Source organism: Notamacropus eugenii, chromosome 4 (assembly GCF_028372415.1).
Source record: "Notamacropus eugenii isolate mMacEug1 chromosome 4, mMacEug1.pri_v2, whole genome shotgun sequence".
In the NCBI taxonomy this organism is placed as follows: Eukaryota; Metazoa; Chordata; class Mammalia; order Diprotodontia; family Macropodidae; genus Notamacropus; species Notamacropus eugenii.
Window position 1 is genome coordinate 121,410,399 of NC_092875.1, and position 20,493 is coordinate 121,430,891.

At 39.3% G+C, this 20,493-nt stretch overlaps 1 protein-coding gene across 2 annotated transcripts in view; it reads left to right on the forward strand.

Annotated features, from left to right (window-relative positions):
* The window catches only part of DERL1 (derlin 1), a 44,290-nt gene extending 24,206 nt beyond the window's left edge, over positions 1-20,084 (forward strand). For both annotated transcript variants that reach the window (XM_072603176.1, XM_072603177.1), the window contains exons 2-8: positions 1,138-1,249; positions 6,024-6,088; positions 7,287-7,313; positions 8,394-8,489; positions 9,587-9,639; positions 13,253-13,363; positions 18,764-20,084. In XM_072603176.1, the coding sequence (XP_072459277.1) occupies positions 1,138-1,249; positions 6,024-6,088; positions 7,287-7,313; positions 8,394-8,489; positions 9,587-9,639; positions 13,253-13,363; positions 18,764-18,905 (606 nt within the window). In that variant the 3' untranslated portion in view covers positions 18,906-20,084. The remainder of the gene's footprint in view (positions 1-1,137; positions 1,250-6,023; positions 6,089-7,286; positions 7,314-8,393; positions 8,490-9,586; positions 9,640-13,252; positions 13,364-18,763) is intronic.
* Positions 20,085-20,493: the final 409 nt, after the last annotated feature.

Genomic DNA, 20,493 nt, shown 5'->3' on the forward strand with positions numbered 1-20,493 from the left:
GGAGAATGAAGATTGAGATGCAAGAGATCACTAGTCACTTTGGAAAGAGCAGTTTCTGTGGAATGATAAAATTGGAAACCAGATTATAAGGGGTTAAGAAGAGAGTGAGAAGAGAGAAAGTGGGGGGCACCTATTCTGGATGGCCTTTTCCAAAATAGTTCCTGCCTCACATAATTGTTGAGAAAATATAAAGTACTTTATAAACGTTAAAGCACTATGTAATAAATATGAATTCTGAGTAGCCTCCAGCTAGGCACTGCAATAAATGTCGTGACTTGCCTCTGAGAGTTTTTTTCTCTTCTTTGCTCTCCAAGTGTGTTCTGAGCTGAGAAGTGGAGCAGCTGGGGGCAGTTTGGTGCTGTAGTAGATAGAGTACTAGTTTTGGAGACCAGAATATCCAAGTTCAAATCCTGTCTCAGATACTTGGTAGCTGTGCAATCCTGGCCAAGTCACTTAACCTCTCTTAGCCTACAGTATCCTCATTTGTAAATGTGGGACATAATAGTATCCTATCTTAAAGGGTTGCTGTGAGAATCAAATGAGATAATATTTGTAAAGTGCTTTGCAAACCTGAAAGCTCTGTGTAAATGCTTCTTGTTATTATTATGCTGGAGAAAGGCTTCCCTGGAAACAGTAGGAGTTCTTCCTATTCCCAAATGGAGGTTGGGCTTATAGGATTCCGGGAAAAACCTGGATGTCAGCAAGACAGGACTTAGAATAACTAGCATTTATATAGCACTTTAAAGTTTGTGAAAGCACTTTATATGTTATTCTCACATGATCCTCATCACAGCCTGGTGAGGTAGATCCTGTTATTATCTCCATTTTGCAGATAAGGAAACTGGGGCTGAAAGGTTAAGTGACTTGTACAGGGTCATATAGTTAGTAAGTTTATGTGTTAGGATTCAATTTCAAGTCTTTCTGATTACAAGTCCAGTGTCCTAGCCAATGTGCCACATAGCTTACTTAAATAATGATTTCTTTCAACAACCGAGATGTTATTACTCAACAGTAATAAACTGTAAATAAACAGTAAAAAAGGGAGAGTACTTTGCTAGGGTCTAATTTTGACTTTATTTTGTTTCAGAATAAGCTAAACTTATTAATATTTATGAATCTTTGTTTTGATTTGGACAGATATGGAGGCCAATCACTGCAACATTTTTTTTCCCAGTTGGCCCAGGAACCGGATTTCTCTACTTGGTGAATTTATATTTCTTATATCAGTATTCTACACGACTAGAAACAGGTATGTTTTTTTTACAATGATTTCCATATGAGTGTGTGCTTTGAGTGTGGTCTTTGCATAATGCATCTGTCCAAATGTTTTCTTCTTTGATGGGATATTGAAGGCAATTAAGAGAAGAGAAACCTAAAGTATGCCTGATATCAGAGAAAAACTACTTGTTTAAATGTTAACCTTTCATTTGTAATTGGGTAGGTTCACTTTCATACTTTTTGGTTGGGGGGTGAGGTGTAGCTTCTTGGGTAATTAGGGTCAGGTATAGTCTTAAGTAGAAGGAAGTCATTTACAGAGAAACTTTGAAAGCTCAGTTTAGCTACATACTTGGGTTCTAATCCTTTGGTTTCCAGATTTATGGTTTGAATTATAGCTACACTGGAACAACCTTCAGCTAAAATTTTCTGTTCACTAAATTGTAATTTATTCCTTGTGTGCTCTTGTGAATTGCTGCTTATATTAAGAAATGCTAAATCGATACTACTGTGATAAAAATGTGAAAATAATTTGACTGTTAAGTCTAAATGGTTTGGAAAAGGTTGACTAACTCTAGAGTCTTTATATTCTTAAAATAAAATGACTGGTTATTAGTCCAGGATATAGATTGAGGGTCCTGAACTGCCCATGATTCTAATAAAGAATTTATGCCACTGAAAAAATAGTAGTTACATCTTTGTCGTTTGGAAATATGAAACTTATTTCACATTTTAAACTTAAAAAAAAATTTATGTTGCACTTTTCTTAGTTGATATTCTCAATAAAGAGCTATTACAAAAATGCACATAGAGAATACAAGCATCTTATTCTCCATATATGTATATTATTCTTTCATAGATTTTACCTTTGGAAAAGAGCTTCCAGCTCATTCAGATTCTTATTTCACATATGAAGAAAGCTCAGAGAGAAGCTAGGTAACTTGCCCAAGGCTGCACAGCTATTTGATGGCAGAAGGATCTCCTGAATGTCAGCATTGAGCTAGAAACTGCAGTCATGTGTCATCCTGACCTTCTGGCATATGCTTTCTAAGTATATTGCTTCCATTAACAAAATAGTCTTTTTGGATGACTTGTGAGGGCTTTTCCAACTCTAAATCTATACTCTGGATATCAATACTTAAATGTCATCCAGGTAGATTATCAGTGGCCAGTTATTAATTCCAGGCTGACTCTCCCTAGTTTGCGTGGCTTCTTTGAGCCCACCTCTGCTTAGCCAGCCAGTATTTGCTCAGGAAATACAAACTGATTTTTAATATTAATCAAAACTACACATAATTAGATAGATCCATGACAAAAATATTATGCATTTCCAGGCCAAATGTGTTTTTTGCAGTTGTGCCCTACTCATTGGCATGGATAATTGAAAGCTGACTTTGCACAAATGTCATTGAGGAAACATGAATTCCCATCAAATTACATAAGAAGTTTGAGGTAGAAGAGCTTAGAAGAGTTTAGAGATCATTTTATTCAGTCTCTTCATTTTTGAGATGAAGAAATTGGAATCCAGAAGTTTTAAATGGCTTATTGAAGGTCACACCGCTTTTTTTAGGACAGTCAGGATTAGAACTCAAGGTTTCTATCTTCCAGCTCAGTGCTTTATCCATGATACTATTTAGACTCAGTAAATTGGACTTAATGTAATTTTTATCAGCCCCAGGTGTTGCTGCCTGAATATTTACCAACCTGACCAAATTTTTTAGATACTCAGTATGTGTAGTGCTTACTTATTTATGAGGCTTCTGATTTGAATGGGAAATTGCAATTTGAGGCCTGTTAATTTGCAAGTTTTAATTCACTCAAGTAACTGAAATATGTTTTAGTTGGTGTGATAGAAATTTTAAAACTGAAAGCCATTTTGAAGGCGTAAAGCCTTCATTCGGAAATTGAATTGGAATTTCACTCAGATTCATCACTGTGAGACCTTCACATTACGTTTTTCTCAGTGTTGTGGTCAGAATTACTCCATGCTGCAATGTGGGGTGAAAACAAAGGAACTTGGAGGAGACTGAGCTTGGAATTTATGAGCTTCCTCCTACACTGACCTGTGTTCTGCTTAGGAGTGTAGATTTCCTTTGTTTTTTTTTTTTTTCATCCTCATTAAACATGCCTTGTAACCAAGAATACTCTAGTTCAATTCTTGATTTACTGGCTGTGTGACCCTAGGGAAGTCATTTAACTACACTGAACCTCAGTTTCCTCACATGTAAAATGGTTAGTAATAGCAGCACTGCCTTTTCAGGGGATGTTATCAAATGTGATAACATATAGGGAGAGCTTCACAAACCAGAAAATGCCATATAAATGCCATTATTATTACTACTGTGACTAATAAAATTTAGTTCAACTCACATATTGTAAGTGTTTGCTGTGTTAGGTAGGCCCTGTGCTAGCTACTGTTCGTTTTCATGTAATCAGTTGATGGGGACAAGTCCACTTTTCCAACAGACACACCTTCCTGTGGAAGGAAAGGCAAGGAGGGGCAAGTGCTACCTTTTTATTTGTTCTGTTGGGCCTTGACCACCGTCTTTAATATGGGGGGAGGAGGAGGTGTACACCTGGGCAGGTGGCATTGCAGGCTTGGGTGTGTGTCACAGTGACATGAAATTAACCCAGGCTTAGAGATCCAAGAGTGTCAGGCCTTGTCTTATTTCTGACATTGATTTTCTGTGTGACTCTGGGCAAGTCTCTTCCTTTCTTTGGTTCTTGATTCTTCTATAAAATGGGGATGATACCTTCTCTCCCTATATCAGAGAGATTTTCTAGTGATGAGGGCTGGAAAGGGGGATGGATAAAATTCTGAAATCCCCTACAGACCAGAGTACAGGGGCAGGACATGGGCCTCCTGGAATGAATTTTCAGACTCAAGCATTGTTGAAGTCAAGGTGATAAAAGATTTATTACGCTTTTCAGCAGGCAAGAGTTCTTAGGAAACCTGCAACCTTAGAGAGGTATAGATAAAGTTTATATAGGATATTCCATAGTAAAACTCTGCCAAATATGCTAACAAGGTGATTCTGGAAGGGATTAGGGAGTAGTTCGTTCTTAAAGGAACATGCACTTTTAGTATCTACTGTGCAGGAATTTTACCCAGAGTTCATCAGGAAATAGCCCAAGATAGGGCTACGTGGAGGTGTGGTTTTAGATCTGCAACATAACTAAGTCAACTAGCAGTCGGGACTGACTAAGGAATGCCAGGCTGCTCTCATCAATGTCTTGTTAGATGAGATAAATGTAAGGGAGTATAAGTAAAGTGTAGGATACATATGATTGGTCAGTGAGTAGTAAATGTGGCCATGACCCAGTACACAGCTGGTTCAGACTAATAAATTCTATAGGTGCAGCTGGCTATTGTAGCAGGAAGGGACATAATGGTTGTTGCTGGGACAGGCTGTGTCCTTGGGCTGGGGAGAAACTGCCTGGGACAGCGTTTGGAGACTAGGGAGCAATGTGATTTTTAAAGAGAAATGTGATTTTAGAATTGGAGTCCAAGCACATGCACCCAAGCACCCATCACTAGAACTCAGTATAGCTTCAAAATGCAAAGTACCATAGTCATTACTAGATATTTGAAAAGGTGATTGACATCTGGAACATTTTAACTCCTTATTGCATGTTTTCACTAAGATGGTTCTTTTCATTAGGGAATTCTTTGCAAATAACAGAATTTGCATATTACATGGATTTTGAAGGGTCAATGAATGATTTTTTTTGGAGCTGAGAGGTCTAAGGTACTAAACTTGTAGATTTTTAAAGAAATATTTTGTTGTTTCCTCTCAGACCGGTTTTTTCTCCTGCCGTCTTACTCTGCTTGATGTGTCATGACCCTCTTCTCTATATAGTACTTTCAGGAACACAATGTTGCTGTAAAAGGAAGACCAACTTTGCTTATGATCACATGTTGCCCCAGTTACAGTGGGATGACTGTGGCCTATTCCATGCTGCTTTTAATATGGGGCCACTAGCTTTTTGTTATTCTCTTGCATGCTGTCTGCTATAGGCAGAGGGCCTGGGGTCAAACCTCATATTGTCATTACTAGCTCGGTGATTGTGGCCAAGTCTTTGAACTTTGGTTCTCAGTTTTCTAATCTATAAAATGTACACAGTATTTCCGTTTACCACAGAGGATTGTCCTGAGGAGCAAATGAGACATTGTACATGAAAATACTTTGTAAATTATAGATATTATGTGAATGTAATTATTGATAATCATGTCGTAGAATTTTAGAGAAACCTGGTACTTTCTAGTCATTAATCCAGCCCCTTAAAATAATAGATGATTCTAGGTATAGAGTAGTCAAGTGACTTGCCTGAGGTCACATGCACATAAGTGGTAAAGCTTTGACAAGAACCCAGACCTCCTGGGCTTTGTCCAGGGCCTCCTCTCCATGCTTGCTGCTGGCTGGCTGATGCTTGCCTTTACCTCTCATCTCTATAAGTCCCCCTTGGAGACACTTAGAGCGTGATTATCCTGAGAGACCTTTGGATTTGATCCCAGGGCAGTGCATCAAAAGCATATTGGAATTCAGATGGCAAAGCAGAGCTGATTTTACTCGAGTGACTTTAGTTTGGGGGCTATATATCTGCGTCATTTAAGATGTCAGAAAAGCTCGCGTTCTCCTTTTGTCATTTTATTCGGCAGGTTCTCTTCCCTCATGAAATTGACTCTTTTTCAGTATTATTATTTGTTCCCTCATTTATTCTGGATATGTGCTATTTTGTTTATTTAACTTTTTGCCACAAGATACATCTTGATCAGGAAATCTGAACTTGTTTATTTTTGTTTTCAGGGGCTTTTGATGGAAGGCCAGCTGACTATATGTTCATGCTCCTTTTTAACTGGGTTTGCATCGTTGTATCCTTCTGCTCATCATTACTTTCCATGTGAACGAGCCCCTCCTTTTCATGTTTTAAAAATCCAAACAAGATTTCATCAAACCCTGCACATTGTTAGTCTCTTTGCTTGCTAGCTAATCCAGCTTCTTCTTAAAAGCTACTCCAGGGTTAAGAAGAGCTGTGATGCTTTTTCTCACTGTTTCCTTTGTGAGACTTTTCACATTGTTGTGTGGGTTTCATTCCTCTTCTTGCTTCCTGTTCTTTGTGTTCTTATGTGACAGCTTGTTGACTACAAGAAGAAGAGATGCAGTCCCTTAAGGGAGCTTTGAAAACTGGTTATCCTGGACATTTAGTCTGAAATCAGCCTAAACCCTTTTATCACTACACTGTTTCCTTCGGCTTCAGGTACTCAGTGGTAATTAAGTCTTCCCCTTCCATTAAAGATTCTATCTCTGTAAAATGATAGAGGAGTCCAGTTTGCTCTTTGCATCAACAGAATTGTCAGCAGGCCGGGCCCTCCATCTTCTGAGTCCTTATGACAGCCAGTGAGAGCGGCAGAAGGAAAGAACTCAGCGGTTTGGATCCTGTGCCGTGTTGGGGAGGCTGGCAGCAAGAAAAATTGCCATTGGGTTTTTAAACTTCCATTTTCAGCTTGGAAGAGAGCCAGTAAATAGGACCCTGTTGAGTCTTTTCTCCCTTCTTTTTGAAAAGTTGCTTTCTGACTTGTAGCCACACTTTGAAGTCCAGTAATGAGCCAAGTCCCAAGGAGCATTGGCAGGCCCAGTTTCATAGGGATGAGCACTTGTCTTCTCTGCATGAGAAAGAAAGGCTGAAACTCTTAAGGGCAAAGACTAGGCAGATTTGAGTTTTGTACATAAAAAGCAATTAATTTCTATTGTTGCTTGTTTCTTCATGGCGTCTGTTTTAAAATGTGAAGAGTCACCACAGACTATGGCAGCGTATAGCATGTGCTTGGACATTTTAAACAAACTGAACTATGGAAAATATTTTTCGCTTCTGAATTTTACTTTCATGCTTCAGAGCACTGTCTTGAACTAGATAAACCCCCAGCATAAAACCTCCAACACAGATTCTGTGAAGAAAAACCTTTTATTGAAAAAAAATCACCACCAACCACCACCACAAACCGATAACCAAATCCGATTTGATTATGCACATTATTTCCTGCTGAATTTTCTTTAACTATATAAACTAAGATCACTGGTTTAATAATGGACATGCAGGTAAGTACCTCCATTAAAAATACATATTAGTTTGCCAAGATTTTTAATATATTAACTGCTTTATCAGAAGAATTGCTTGTGTGTTGCATGTCTGTTCTGTGGTGTTTGAAAATATTAATATTTTATTCAGATTGAGTTTTTGCATGAGAAAATTGGTGATATTTAAGCCAGTGATGTGGGTACTTATTTGCCTGTCTTTTGCATTGTGTTGTCTTTAGCTCTCTTAAGATAATGGGCATGATCCTTGAATGCCTTTCAAATGAGGGGAGAAAAGGAATAGAATTTTGGAAAAAGCATATATCCATTTCCTTTATCTTAATGCATTACTTGAGCATTTGTTAGTTTCCCAGCTGTGAGTTTCAGCCCCCCCCCCCCCTTTTGCTATCACTCCCCATGAGTTGTTGTCCAATAAAATATATACATTGGACTGATTTATGTGTATTGCGTAATCCATCTGAAAGTGGTTAGGTTGTGTTGCATCTGACCTTTACTTGCCTGATGGAATTGATCCATTTGTTGCAAGATTTCAATTTTTTCCCCCCACAGTAATAGTGGTAGTAGTTATACTGTATTTTTTTGCTACTGATGCTTTCATTTTTCCCTTTTGGTCAGGAAAATAGCTATTTGATTATTTCCAATTTATTCTGTATATATCTTGCTTATACATAGTTTTTGTGTCTCCCTCATTAGACTGTGAACTGGGACTGTTTTTTTCCCCTTTTTTGTATTCCCAGCACTTCGCACTGTGCCTGGCACATAGTAGATGTTACATAATAAATGCTTAATGGATTGACTGATGATCAGTTGCTTTTTTATAAATTTAAAAAAAAAAAAGATTATGGCTTGCATAGCCTAATTATAAAACCCACCAGATTTATATCATGTTCCTTTTTTCCCTCCCATGCCAGCTTAGGGGTATATGTTCCCTCATTTTCCTTTTTTACATCCATATTTGAAACGCTTGGTTGTTTCATCAGGTTAAGTTCTAGCTTGATAGGCACTAGAAAAAGTCAGGAACTAGCTGGATTTCTCTGTGAGTCCCTCTGTTACTTGGCCTTACATGTGTGATTTCTTTTGCAGTTGCTGATGATTCCTTTGATCATGTCAGTGCTCTATGTCTGGGCCCAGCTGAACAGAGAAATGATTGTATCATTTTGGTTTGGAACACGTTTTAAGGTACATTCCCCAAAGCAGGAATTCATCTTCCTTCAGCCCTCTGGAGGGAGGGCTCAGCCTTCTTTTCTTCAGCTTCAAGATCCAGTTTCTGGCTCCTCCAGAAGAGGTCACTGCAGAGCAACATAACTACAGGCAGCTCCAGGGGCTGAGTTTTTATTTATTTAGTCTACTTAAAAAGACTAACCTTGTCTGAACTCCTGTGCTATTTTAGTATGTGTAACACCTGTTGGAGCAAAAGGTGGTGGGTGCCTTACCTCACAAAAAGGTTAATTTGTCTGAAGGCAGGCAGGTTTTTTCTTGTTGAAGTCAGGTAGGAGGAAATGCTTCATTATTTAAAATCTTATTTTTTGAGCTTTTCCTGTCTCCTCATTTCATCTGAGTACAGTTGTGTGAGTTTCAGTCCTACCCACGGAATGAATGATTGGAATGTGTACACTTTCATTTCTCTTCAGCTGTGTGACAGAAACATTCAAGGCACCTTGTTTTCTACAGTTGAAGAAACTAAGGACCGGAATTGCTAGATCTGTTTGTGCAGCTAGTTTATGGTAGAAATGGTTTGTTTTAGGCCAGTGAATAGCATCTCCCTTGAAAAGTAGAAAGTGTACTGTAAACAGCACCTTACAAACAAAGAGAAGAAGGGGGTCTTCCAAGATGGAGACAGTGTGGGTCAGTAAAGTATCAAACTGGGGCTCTGATCTCAGCTCCTTTGACTTCTGGTATTCTGGGACAGGATGAGTCACTTCACTATTCTGATGTACAAGTAGCAATAATACCGGCCCAGGCCCTGCTTGACAGGCAACTCAAGTAGTAGACAAATGAAAGGTGCTTTGTGGACTTTCTTTCACTCCCTTTCTCATCATTTAGAAACAACAATAACAAACCACAACCATGAGGTTTAAAAGTCACATATATGCGTGACCTGTTTCAAGATCTCATACATATATGATCTTGCCCATATATGGTTTTAGTTTCTCTTACATGAAAAGTATAGAAGTGATTGTTGTACTCACAAAGGGTTTTGTAGAGTTCCATTCCTGGGTATCATGACTTAATGAGGTGCCAACCTGATACTCATTTGTTTGTGTATTTCTTTCTAGGCCTGTTACTTGCCTTGGGTCATTCTTGTATTCAACTACATTATTGGAGGATCGTAAGTATTATTATATTTTATTTCTTTGGGAACTTAATCTTTTCTCTCCTTTATTTTCTCTTCAGTCTTTATAAATATTAAAATAGAGAATGCTAGCTTGGAATGTTCTGCTATTCCCATGAAGAAATAACTACATTGCACTAATATGGCATACTCCTGTTCCTTATTGTTACAGCTTATTGAATCGCAGGGGGCTAAGGACTTAGGTTATGAGGTGGTTGCTATTTTAATTCACTATTGTTGGATAGCACATTTTAGTCACGGTAGAAAGTGTCTTTGACCTTTTTATGCAGTGTTTTCTTTATGTATTCATTTTTCAGATTGAGTTGGTGAATATCTAAAATTGCATATAGATTGACTGTCCCTCAGGGATTTAATCTTTAAATATTCTAACTAAAATGATTCATTTTATCTTCAGTAATCTTAAAATACTTAGGAAACTCATGTTGATATCATTCCACCAGTCACAGAAGTGTAAGTATTTTTCTAGGTGGAATTTATTTTCTGAAGTGGAAACAACTTTTAAAGTACAGGAAAATTTTGTCAAAGTTTGTATATGAGGCCAAATGTCAGAGTCTCATTTGAATATACTCTTATTGTTTTCCTGTGTGATAGTCTGGATTTATACCAAACATTATTTAGGTGTGGAATGGCGAGTCAGACTTAGAATCACATTTGATCTAATGGGGATAAAAATGTTATTCACCTAAAATTTAATAAAGAATGTAAGTAGGTGGAAATAAGTTAAGTGAAAATAGTGTTCAGCATTCAGTAAGCATTTATTTGTTAAGCTTTTACTACATGCTAGGCACTGGTGATAAAAAGACAAAAAGGTAATAATCCCTGTCCTCAAGAAGCTTTATATTCTAAGAATTCTTTATTTCTGTGAAGTGTCATCTGGTTTGGAATGACTCCAGTAGGCAGGATGTCAGTTAATACATTGTTAGGGTTGTCTCTACTGAATGCTAGTGAACTGAGAAAGTTAGTCATATAAAAAGTTTGTGCACTGAAAACCTGGGAAAGGAAACTGCTTTTCTGATACAAATTATTAAAACAGGAGAGAAGAATCCCATTTGATGAAAAGGGGTGGTTGTGGTTATTGACTGACTGTTGACAATAAGCAGAGTGAACTTTAAAATAGAGACTTCATGTCCGGCTGCTGGGGGAGAGCAGAGAGTTGGTGACCTCTATAATATTAAATACATAGAGATTTATAAATGTAAGGTTATGAAAGAACTGGAAAGGGAAAATATTTAGCATAGGGATGCCCAGTGGAGATCAGACTTCCTTTTGTAAGTAGTCATGGTGCCTTAATCATCCATCAGATTAATGTTTTAGGGAATAAACTACAAATAGGACTTCCCACCAACCTGTCCTACCTTTCCTACTACTGTTTTCTTTTTGGCAAAGTTGGGACCATAACAGTAGTTGGAAGCCACCTGTTATAAATTCTCTCTCTTCCCTAATTCCATACTTCAAATCCCCTCAACATCGTCTCCTGTTTGCTCCAACTTTTCTGTGGTTTCTGCAGAGGTAGACTTTATTCTTGCTAAGTCTAACCTCTCTTTTTGGGTCCTTCATTCCATCCCCTCCTTTGGATGTTTAAAAGTAAAACCAAACTTTCACTTGATTCACCCATCCCCTCAAGCTACCATTCTACCTTCTTTTCAAACTTCTGGATAAAGCAGTTTGCATTGAGTTCCTTTACATTCTCATCTCCCATTCACTTTCCAGCCCTTTACAGTCTGACTTTCAGTCTTACTTCTTGACTAAAGTCAACTTCACATCTCTGATGCAGGCTCCCAAGGGGATCTCAGTCACTAAGTCCAGTTTTCTTTGCTCAGTACTCGCCCTGATCACTTTAGTGTCCAGCACTGTTGACTACCACCCTCTCCTCCTAGATAGTGTCTTTTCCTTGGGTTTTCATGGCACTGCTCTTCCCTGTCTGGTCAGTTCTTCTTAGTCCTCTTTCCTGGATTGTCATCGTCATTATCCATGTTGTGCCCCATCAGGGGCTATGCCCTTTCTGGGCTCTGTTCTGGGCCCTCCTCACCTTCTCTATACTCTCTTCATTGAAGATCTGAACAGCTCCCATGGAAGTCATTTGTCAGCCCTGTGCAGATGGTTCTGAAGTCTTACTGCTCCTGAGTTTCTAGTCCTATATTACCAATCGTTTTCTAAACTTTTCAGCCCAGGTAGTCCAAAGGGTGTCTCAGATGCAGCATGTCCAAAATGGAACTCATCTTTGCCCCTACTTTTCCTTAGTATTCTGTTTCTGTTGACTGCACTTGTCATCCTTCTTGTCACCTAGGAATCATCTGAAGTTTTTCCTTCTTCACATTTCCCATTGCCTGTTTTGCATGACTGCATATGTATCAAATTGCTTGCCTTCTCAAGGTTGGGGGAAGGTCAGGAAGGAGGGAGAGAATTTGAAATGCAGTTTTTAAAATTGATTGTTAAAATTCTTTTAATGTAATTGAAATATTTAACAAAATAAATGAGTCTTTTTTTAAAAAGAAAAGAAATAATGAACGACTTAAATTTTTAAAAAAGCCTTTCAAACCAACCAAACAAAAAAAAAGACATTCCCCATTTCTAATTTGTTGACTCCAACTTCACAACATCTCTCATCCAACTCCTTATATCTACCCATTAACCTCATTTAGGCTTTTGTAGTGTCTTGTCTAAACTTTTGAAATAGTCTCCTAATTGACCTCCTCTCCTCTCTGCTTGTAGCCTCTTACTCCTCCAATTCATACTTGACACAGTAGAGACATTATTTTTTTCTCTTTCCCTTCCTCTCTTCCTCCTACCCTGCCCCACCATGGTCTAGCCAAATGGGCCAACTTTTGATGTTGCCTTTATACAACATTTCCTCCCTTTTTTGTGCCTTGGCACAGGTTGCTGTGTGCCTGGAATTCTGTGCCTCCTGGGTCCTCTTCAAGATTTTGCTTAGGGGACACTTTCTACACAAAGTCATTCTTACTTACTTCCCTACCACATGCCTTTTATTTACTTTTTAATGTATTTTGCAATTTCTCATCTATGTACCTGCTGTTTCTCTCATTCGAGGGTAAGCTTCTTGAAGTAAGGGTCTGTTTCCCCTTTGGCACAGGGTATGAACCAAAGTGAATAGTTGGAACTAATGACCTTGGAAGAATTTCAGATAACAATCTTCTGCAGGGCTAAATTTTCCCTGCCGGTCACCGAAATTCCTCACAGGAGCATAGACTCATAGAATTCTTATGTGGTCCTGAGCCACAGTGAAGGCTGCTGTTGCTGATACCTCATGGAAGCAGGGTTGATAGACCCTGGCCTTGAAGTCAGGAGAATCTGCGGTCAGATTCTGCCTCAGACACTAAACGGGCTCTGTGATCCTGGGCAGGTCACTGCTTCTCCCAGCCTCAGTTTCCTTTATTATAGAATGGGAGTAACCTCACAGGGTTGTTGTGAGAATCAAATGAGATAATGTATATAAAATGCTTTTTAAATGGTAAAGCATTATATAAGTGTTAGCTATCTTGTCATCGTCCTCTTTGTCATCATCGTAAAGATTCAAAGCCATTCATTGTTCGCAAGATTCCTGTAAAATAACGTGACTTTTATATTTCAGGGTTATCAATGAGCTGATAGGAAATCTTGTTGGACATCTGTACTACTTCTTAATGTTCAAATACCCGATGGATTTGGGAGGAAGAACTTTTCTGTCTACACCTCAGTGTCTGTGAGTGGTTTTTCTTTTTTTCCATTTGTAATTGTTACCAGTTATCTTTCACTAATCCTGCCAGCTTCTCTGTGAGCTAAATAGGATGGGAATTAACTTCACATTGGGAGAAGAAATCTGAGGCAGAGACAGTAAATTACTTGAGAAGGATCACAGGGTTAGTGGGAAGTCAAGTGTTATTGAGGACAGGTCTCTCAATTCCTAACCTCTCCTCTGATCCTTCCATAGTTCTGTAAGTGAGTAGCTAGACCATTGGCCCATGAAACACTATTTCTACAGAAATTGGGGGAAATACCCCCTGCCCAACAAAGTGACTAAATTTAGGGGCAACTCCCCTAGACAGAGGATTAGCATTATCTGTATTTTACTCCACATTTACATAATACCATGGAGTCTTAGACATCCACAACTGGATAGTGATCAGATAGGACAGGACAGTCCGTTCCCCCCTCAGTTTCCAAATAAGGACGCTGCAGCTAAAAGAGTTTGAGCAGTTTGCCTGAGGTCACAGGGTTAATGAATTACAGAGATAGTTTGCTTGATTCTCATTCCAACATCGTGACCACTCTAAGTTTGTTGAATACCTGCCATTTGAAGTAACACTTACTATTTGGAAATCAGAGTGGGTTGTTACTAACATCTAAATTTCTTCAGGCTTTTTACCCATATTTCCGAACACTTGAGGTAGTGATTGGTAAAGTGAATTACATTAAGCATAGAAAAGGCACCTTCTCTTAAGTAGATGTAGAGTTTTCAGAAGCACATCTCTAACACCTCTCTCCCCATGATATACCTGACTTTTACTGTAGAAGTTACATTAGAGACAAGGATGAGAGTGTGATTGAGACAATACTTTACTGTACTTCAGGTTTATTGTGACTTATGTAGGTTAAGTGCTTGATACATAAGAGGCACATGGAATCTGTTTGAATTGTAAATGAATCACTATTTTCCCAACTTTATTTCTGATGAGAAATGTATTTTATTTTCTAAATGCCAGGTAGAAAATGTACTTTTAATATTCAACTTGTTTGTAAAGGACTGCCTCTGTTGTGAATCCTTGAATAGGAATATTGTCAGGTAATTCTGGCGATCAGGCTACGGGGGAGAAGGCAGTGCTACCCTGGGCCAGGCTGAATCCAGGAACAGATCTGAAGGAACACTAAATCTGATTAGGAGCAGCTCCCTTTAGGCATGGAGGGAAGAAGTAGAGAGGTCAGAACCCCAAAGGTCAGAATCCAGGTTAAAGGGAAGTGCTAGAGTGCATAGAAGAAATTATTTAATGCTTTTAACTCCTGCCAAAAAAAACAAAACAAAACCCCAAAACAACTTACTGACTTGAGCTCCTTAGCTATATGTCATTTACATGCCCCAATCTCACATTTTTAGCAGTAATGAATAATAATGACAAAATCAGTTAGTATGAGGAGGCTTCTGAAAGGTCCATCCAGGTTGTGGTAGGATGTTGAGGTCCCTGTAGGGAGGAAACCTGCTGATGGCATCACTGTGCTCATCTTCTTCCTGCTGTAAAATCCTGATAGTTGATCCACAAGCATTTATTAAGAGCTTTTGTACCAGGAACCATGCTAAGCCCTGGGAATTTATATTTGTAACCTCTTCCTGTACAGCTATTTTCCTAGAATTTGGGAAAGCCCCAATTCATGTTTGTGGGAAGAGTGGCTGCATTTGGAATTGGAGGACCTGGGTTTAAAATCGTGGCCTCTGTAACTCTGGGCAAGTCACTTCACTTCTGGGCCTCAGGGTACAGATTGAATGAGACTCTGAAGTTCTGTTACAGCTCTCAGTCTTTGGTCCTGTGACTCTTAAGTGATGCTAGTTGACTAGACAAGTTCAGGCATAAGAATGGGGAAGGAGTCAGAGGACTTCAGTGCTGATCTTAACTCTGCTCTTTTCTTGGGCAAGCCCATTAACCTCTCTGTGCCTAAATTCCCTGGTTTGTAAGATGAGGGGCTTGGGCTTAGTGGTTCAGAAGGTCTAATCCAGTGATTTTCTGCGAGCATCCAAGGAAAGAAGCAAAAGCCCGTTAAGAATGGGTCAGCCACAGAGCCATCTGGATGCCCAAGCCTGGCTGGCAGTCGTGTCTGATCTCACGTCTGAAACACAAAAATGTTTTGAAATCCTAACAACTTGTGTCTAGATTGTGCTTTTTACTTTTTAAACCATTTTCTCACCCTGTCAGTTTGGCTGATTTGCTGTCCTGATTCCCATAATTGACAAGAAAGGGAGAGCCCTGACAGTTTAGGAAAAGCCTTGGCTGTGTTTGTGCTCAGGGGGCTGTGGTCAGGAGAAGGGTATAGAGGTTGGAGGCTAGAGGCACAAAAGGGACTTAGTTCTCTTTTGAACTCTGTTGCTTCTAGTCTCTGAACACAAATGACAAACCTGCTTTTTAAATAATCATAGGGTACACCAGCTGAATAACAGATTTTCGTCTCTGGTTCACATTTCCTTGGTTGTGCAAGATAATTGTATTAACAAAATCAGCTACAGTTTGGTTTGCTTCCTTTGGAGGAAGCAGGTAGCTTCTTGTCCCTCCCTCCTTACCCCCTTCCAGCCTCCATAGGTCCCAGGACACTGAATGCAACAGTATACATTAGGTTTGTAGTGCACAAAGGTAGGCAGTTCTGTGATTTCTAATGGCACTCTGGCTTTCTTCTGGAGCTTCTCGGCTGGTGGAAGCCTTTCTGTTGAATTTTGTAAGATGATCACATTACAAAATGTAACTTAAAATATGTTCATTGCAAAAGCAATAACTGCTTCAAAATTACCATAAATTTTTGTTGATTATGTATAATTGGGTGTCTTTTTATACTAATTACTTGCATTTAATTTCCCTGTAATATGTTTGAGCAGTGGAAACAGCTTCAGTATTGTCTTACAGCAGCAAAGCAAAATTGCCCTTAGCGTGGTGTCTTTTTTTTATATGAATATTGTTATGTTAGAACCAGTCATCATAATGTTGAATAAGAGGCTTTGAAAATGTACTTTAATTTAATATTCAACATTTATTTGTTTAAAGAGGGGAAATGTCAGTGTTAGAACGTTAAGATGTGGCAGTGTTTTTGGCATTCCATTTTAAAATGGAATCCCAGAGGGATAATGTTAGATAGGCTCCTTTAGTTACTTTTTTCTGATGAAGAGTGATTCATTGTGCTTCTCAAGAAAGAAAACAGTGCAGTGAGAGACAATATTCAGGTCAGGGGAAATAAAATCATATGTTTCATTTCTAAGACTGAGAGTGAGTATCACCAGAACCAAGAGTTGGAAGAGGTTTCAGAGGCTATCTGGTCCAGCCTGTACCTCTTTATGACGTTTCTGGCCAGTGAAAGTTTCCAAGTGAAGGGACAGCCACTTACCTGTCTCATGCGTTGTGCCTGGTCCTGTCTTCTGGGGCCATAAGGTTGATCCTTCCACGTGAGAGCCCTTCAGCCACATGGAGACAGTTATCATGACCTCTCCCTGCAGCAAGTCTCATCTTTTCCAGGCTGAACAACATCCCCATTTGGTATTTTCTAGCTTGTCAGTGTTTTTCTTAAATGTGGTACCCAGAACTGATTATGGTATTCTAGATGAGGGCTGACCACTGCATGAAGTAGTTTAGTTGTGTGTTTCCTATCACCTCCCCCATTATAGATGCCGTGTCTTTTTCTCAATTCTTCCTGAGATCACATTAGTTTTTTGGCTGACAGATTGCAATATTGACTTTTTGAATTTGCAATTCACTAAAACCCCCAGGTATTCTTCAGAGAAACTACTGTTTAGCCATATCTCTGTTCTTTACTTGTGAAGTTGGTTTGTTGATCCTAAGTATAGTATATGTTTTCGTTGTTAACTTTTTTCATCTTAGATTTGGCCCAGTGCTCTTGGTTTTTGGAGCCCTCTGTTTTTGACAGTCATCCATGATGTTAGATGTCCTTCTCCCTTGTGTGTCACCTGCAGCTTAGATAGGGATGCCATTTGAGTGATGGGAGTGTTAAATAGCATAGGGTCCACCAAAAATCCCATAGGCACTCTGCTTGGGACTTCTGAGCAAGTCAGCATCACCCCTTTTAATGACTACTCTTTAGATTTAATTATGCAGCCTGAATCCACCATATAGTCATTTAACTCCCCCATTTCTCCAAACTTTCCATATGAAAAGCATGACTTATCCATACATATACCATTTTGGCACTTTTAGGCCATCATGCCAGGTTCAAATCAGGAATTATTTATTGAGTACTGATTAAATGACCATATTAGATCAAGAAAAGTAGGGGTAAAGGTCTTCAAGGAACCTGTCCTTTTCTCGTTGGGGAGACAAACCACATATGAAGCCATAGGAGAACAATGTAAGATCAGCAGGTAATAAGAGAGCCAGACAACAATAACTGGAATAGGAGTTCAGAGAGAAGGGAATGCTCAGGGTGGGCTAGAGTAATTGGCTAAAGCTTTGTTATGGAGAGACTGGCTTTGGAGCTAAGCCTCCAGTGATGGTGAGGATTTGGCAGTGTGCAAAGGAGAGGGCTCTTGTGGACTGTGTATGCTTTGCCATAGCACAGTTAAGCTAGATTCCACTCAGAATATGGCTCTATACATTTAATTGCTTTTTCATTAAGTAGTGTCCCTGTAGCTTCTTCAGCTCTCTACTTTGTTTTCCCCCCTCCAAATCTTGATAAAACATTTTGAACATAGTAGCACAAATCTGAGCACCCTTATACAGCTGTTTTCTCACTATCCCCTACTGGAAAAGGTATGACTTTCCAGCACTTGTAGAGCAGCTTCTCAGCTGGGAGGTGGCAGACCTATTCTGAACTTGAAGCTCAGGGATGATTCAAACCTCATCATTTATTCTTTTGGTTTCTATTTTATTTTGTGTTCACAGTAAACATTTAGTTAGTGCCTAAAAGTGTAGAGTATGGTACTGTACTAGATGGACAGGTCCAGTGAGGTCTGTCATTTGTTGGAAGGCTGAGGATGTCAGGCAGATGCGTTGAAACTCCACACAGTGGGCATTAAGAAGCACTGGCAGATTTTTGTGCATCTCTAAAATAGAAGGACTAAAGACTACAATATGAAAGGAGATTAAAAAAAAATTAGGATTCTTTTTGTCTGGATGCAGCAACTGCAGGGATGTAATTGAAGTTTATAAAAACCTTTTCCTAAATTTAACAGTAATATACTTCCTAGTACTTAATTGGGAAAGATGATGCTGTGGAAATATTTGTGAGGAAAATGCTACATAAGTATGAGTTGTTATTTTTATATTCTGAAACTGAGGAATGCTTACCCAGTAAGAATTTGTCTTTTAGAGGTGTGAATTTAAAGCTTCAGTTTTGTGGAAATTCATCCCTTTTTTTTCCCTTCCTTCCTCCTCTTCTCCCCCTTCCTTTTCTGTTCCAGGTACCGCTGGCTTCCTAGTAGGAGAGGAAATGTCTCTGGATTTGGTGTTCCGCCAGCTAGCATGCGGCGAGCTGCAGAACATCAGCTTGGTGGAGGTGGTCGGCACAACTGGGGCCAGGGCTTCCGACTAGGAGACCAGTGAAAAACTCAGTGATGTTCAGCAAACAGTGATCCTGGGCAGTTCAGGATTCTTCCTGGTGTGGGTTGTGCGTAAGGCCTGTGTTTTATCTAATGCTGGTGGATCTGACCCGTGCAGAATGTAATTATTTTTTCCAGTCCAAGAGAGATTGTTAAAAGTCCTGAAGAGAAATGTTCAACCTTCCTCCAAATTAGTGATCACGCTCTACTCTTTACTACTCTGAAGAAAGAAACATCAACTCTGCATCTTTCAAAACCAGCTGCTGTTTTTGTGTCTTTTATGCTTCCTCCCCCTTTTCTGAACAGCGGGTACTCTGGTCCAAGTTTGAATTGCTCTGTAGATTTTTGTTTCTGTGGCAAACCAAAATTTTGCCAAAAGACGATCTAAGGAAAACCCTCCCACCCCCCCACTCCTCTCCCCACCCCACCAAAAATGCCATTATTCTTTGAAATTTAGAGGTCATTTATTTAGTGATTTTATGGTGAGCTCTCCTACCTTACAGTGCTGACTCTTCGGTTGGCTTGAGTGCCAGGAGCTATCATGGAAGGACAGTTTTCCTTGCCTGTGGTGGCAGAAAGGAGGAGAGGACACCAGAACTTGAGAAAGAAGATGGGGAGAAGATTGGCCGTGAGCAGAAGTGATAAGGACAGAAGCTGGCTTTGACTCTGACTCTGGGAATGTTGGGTGTTGGAAGAGTTCTAGCATTGACTCCTCTGTGGGTGCTCCTGCAGAGCTGCAGCCAGACCTCACCTGTGACCATTTGCCACACTTCTGCAGATATTTTTATGTTTCATTTGACATTTTATTGAGTCATTGAGCCATGCAGATTTGTATTAGGATTAGCAACCTTGTGTCCATCATGGATTATGAATGGGAGAGCGTTGCTTGCCAGAATCCCCCCTTTTAAAAACCAAAACCAAATAAAATATGTGAATTGATCCTAAACTGCATTATATACTAGAAGTTAAACATTTTAAAGGTGAACACAAGAAGGCCCAAATGGGTTGCAGACACCTTTTGAGTTATCAGGTGTGTCTTGAATTGTTTCTGTTTTTGTCATTCTGAGACATGAGTGTATGACTTCTGTGAAACAAAAGAATTTGAAAATCTTTTTCCTAAGTGGGTTATCTTTTTTTCCCCATCAGGGCAAGGTTTGTCACTAAATAAAGCTTTTGAAGCCTACAGTGTTTCACACAGCTAAATGTTTCTTTTTTCAGCCTGTGTTTTTAGTTTCAAGTCAGCTGACTTTGCTGTGATATCCTTACAGTAGATCCACAAATTTGAGTCAGGATGAACTAGCTTCAAAACCTTTCTGATCCTCAGTCTCGTTGAAAGAGACACCATTCTAGACCCTAGTAGTGCATTTTGGTTTTCCATGCACGGGCATGTACAAGAAATTCAGGGATGGTTATTTGTGTTGTTATTCAGGGCTTTGTTGGTGGAAAAATAGTTTCTTATTTTCAGTACTAAATTGACATCTGCTTTCTTAACACCTGCCTCTCCCATCCATTTTTATTTATATTTTTAAAAAAGTTAGGCAGAGAGCATTTGAAACTTATTGTCATACATGTTCTGCTGTTGGCCATAAATA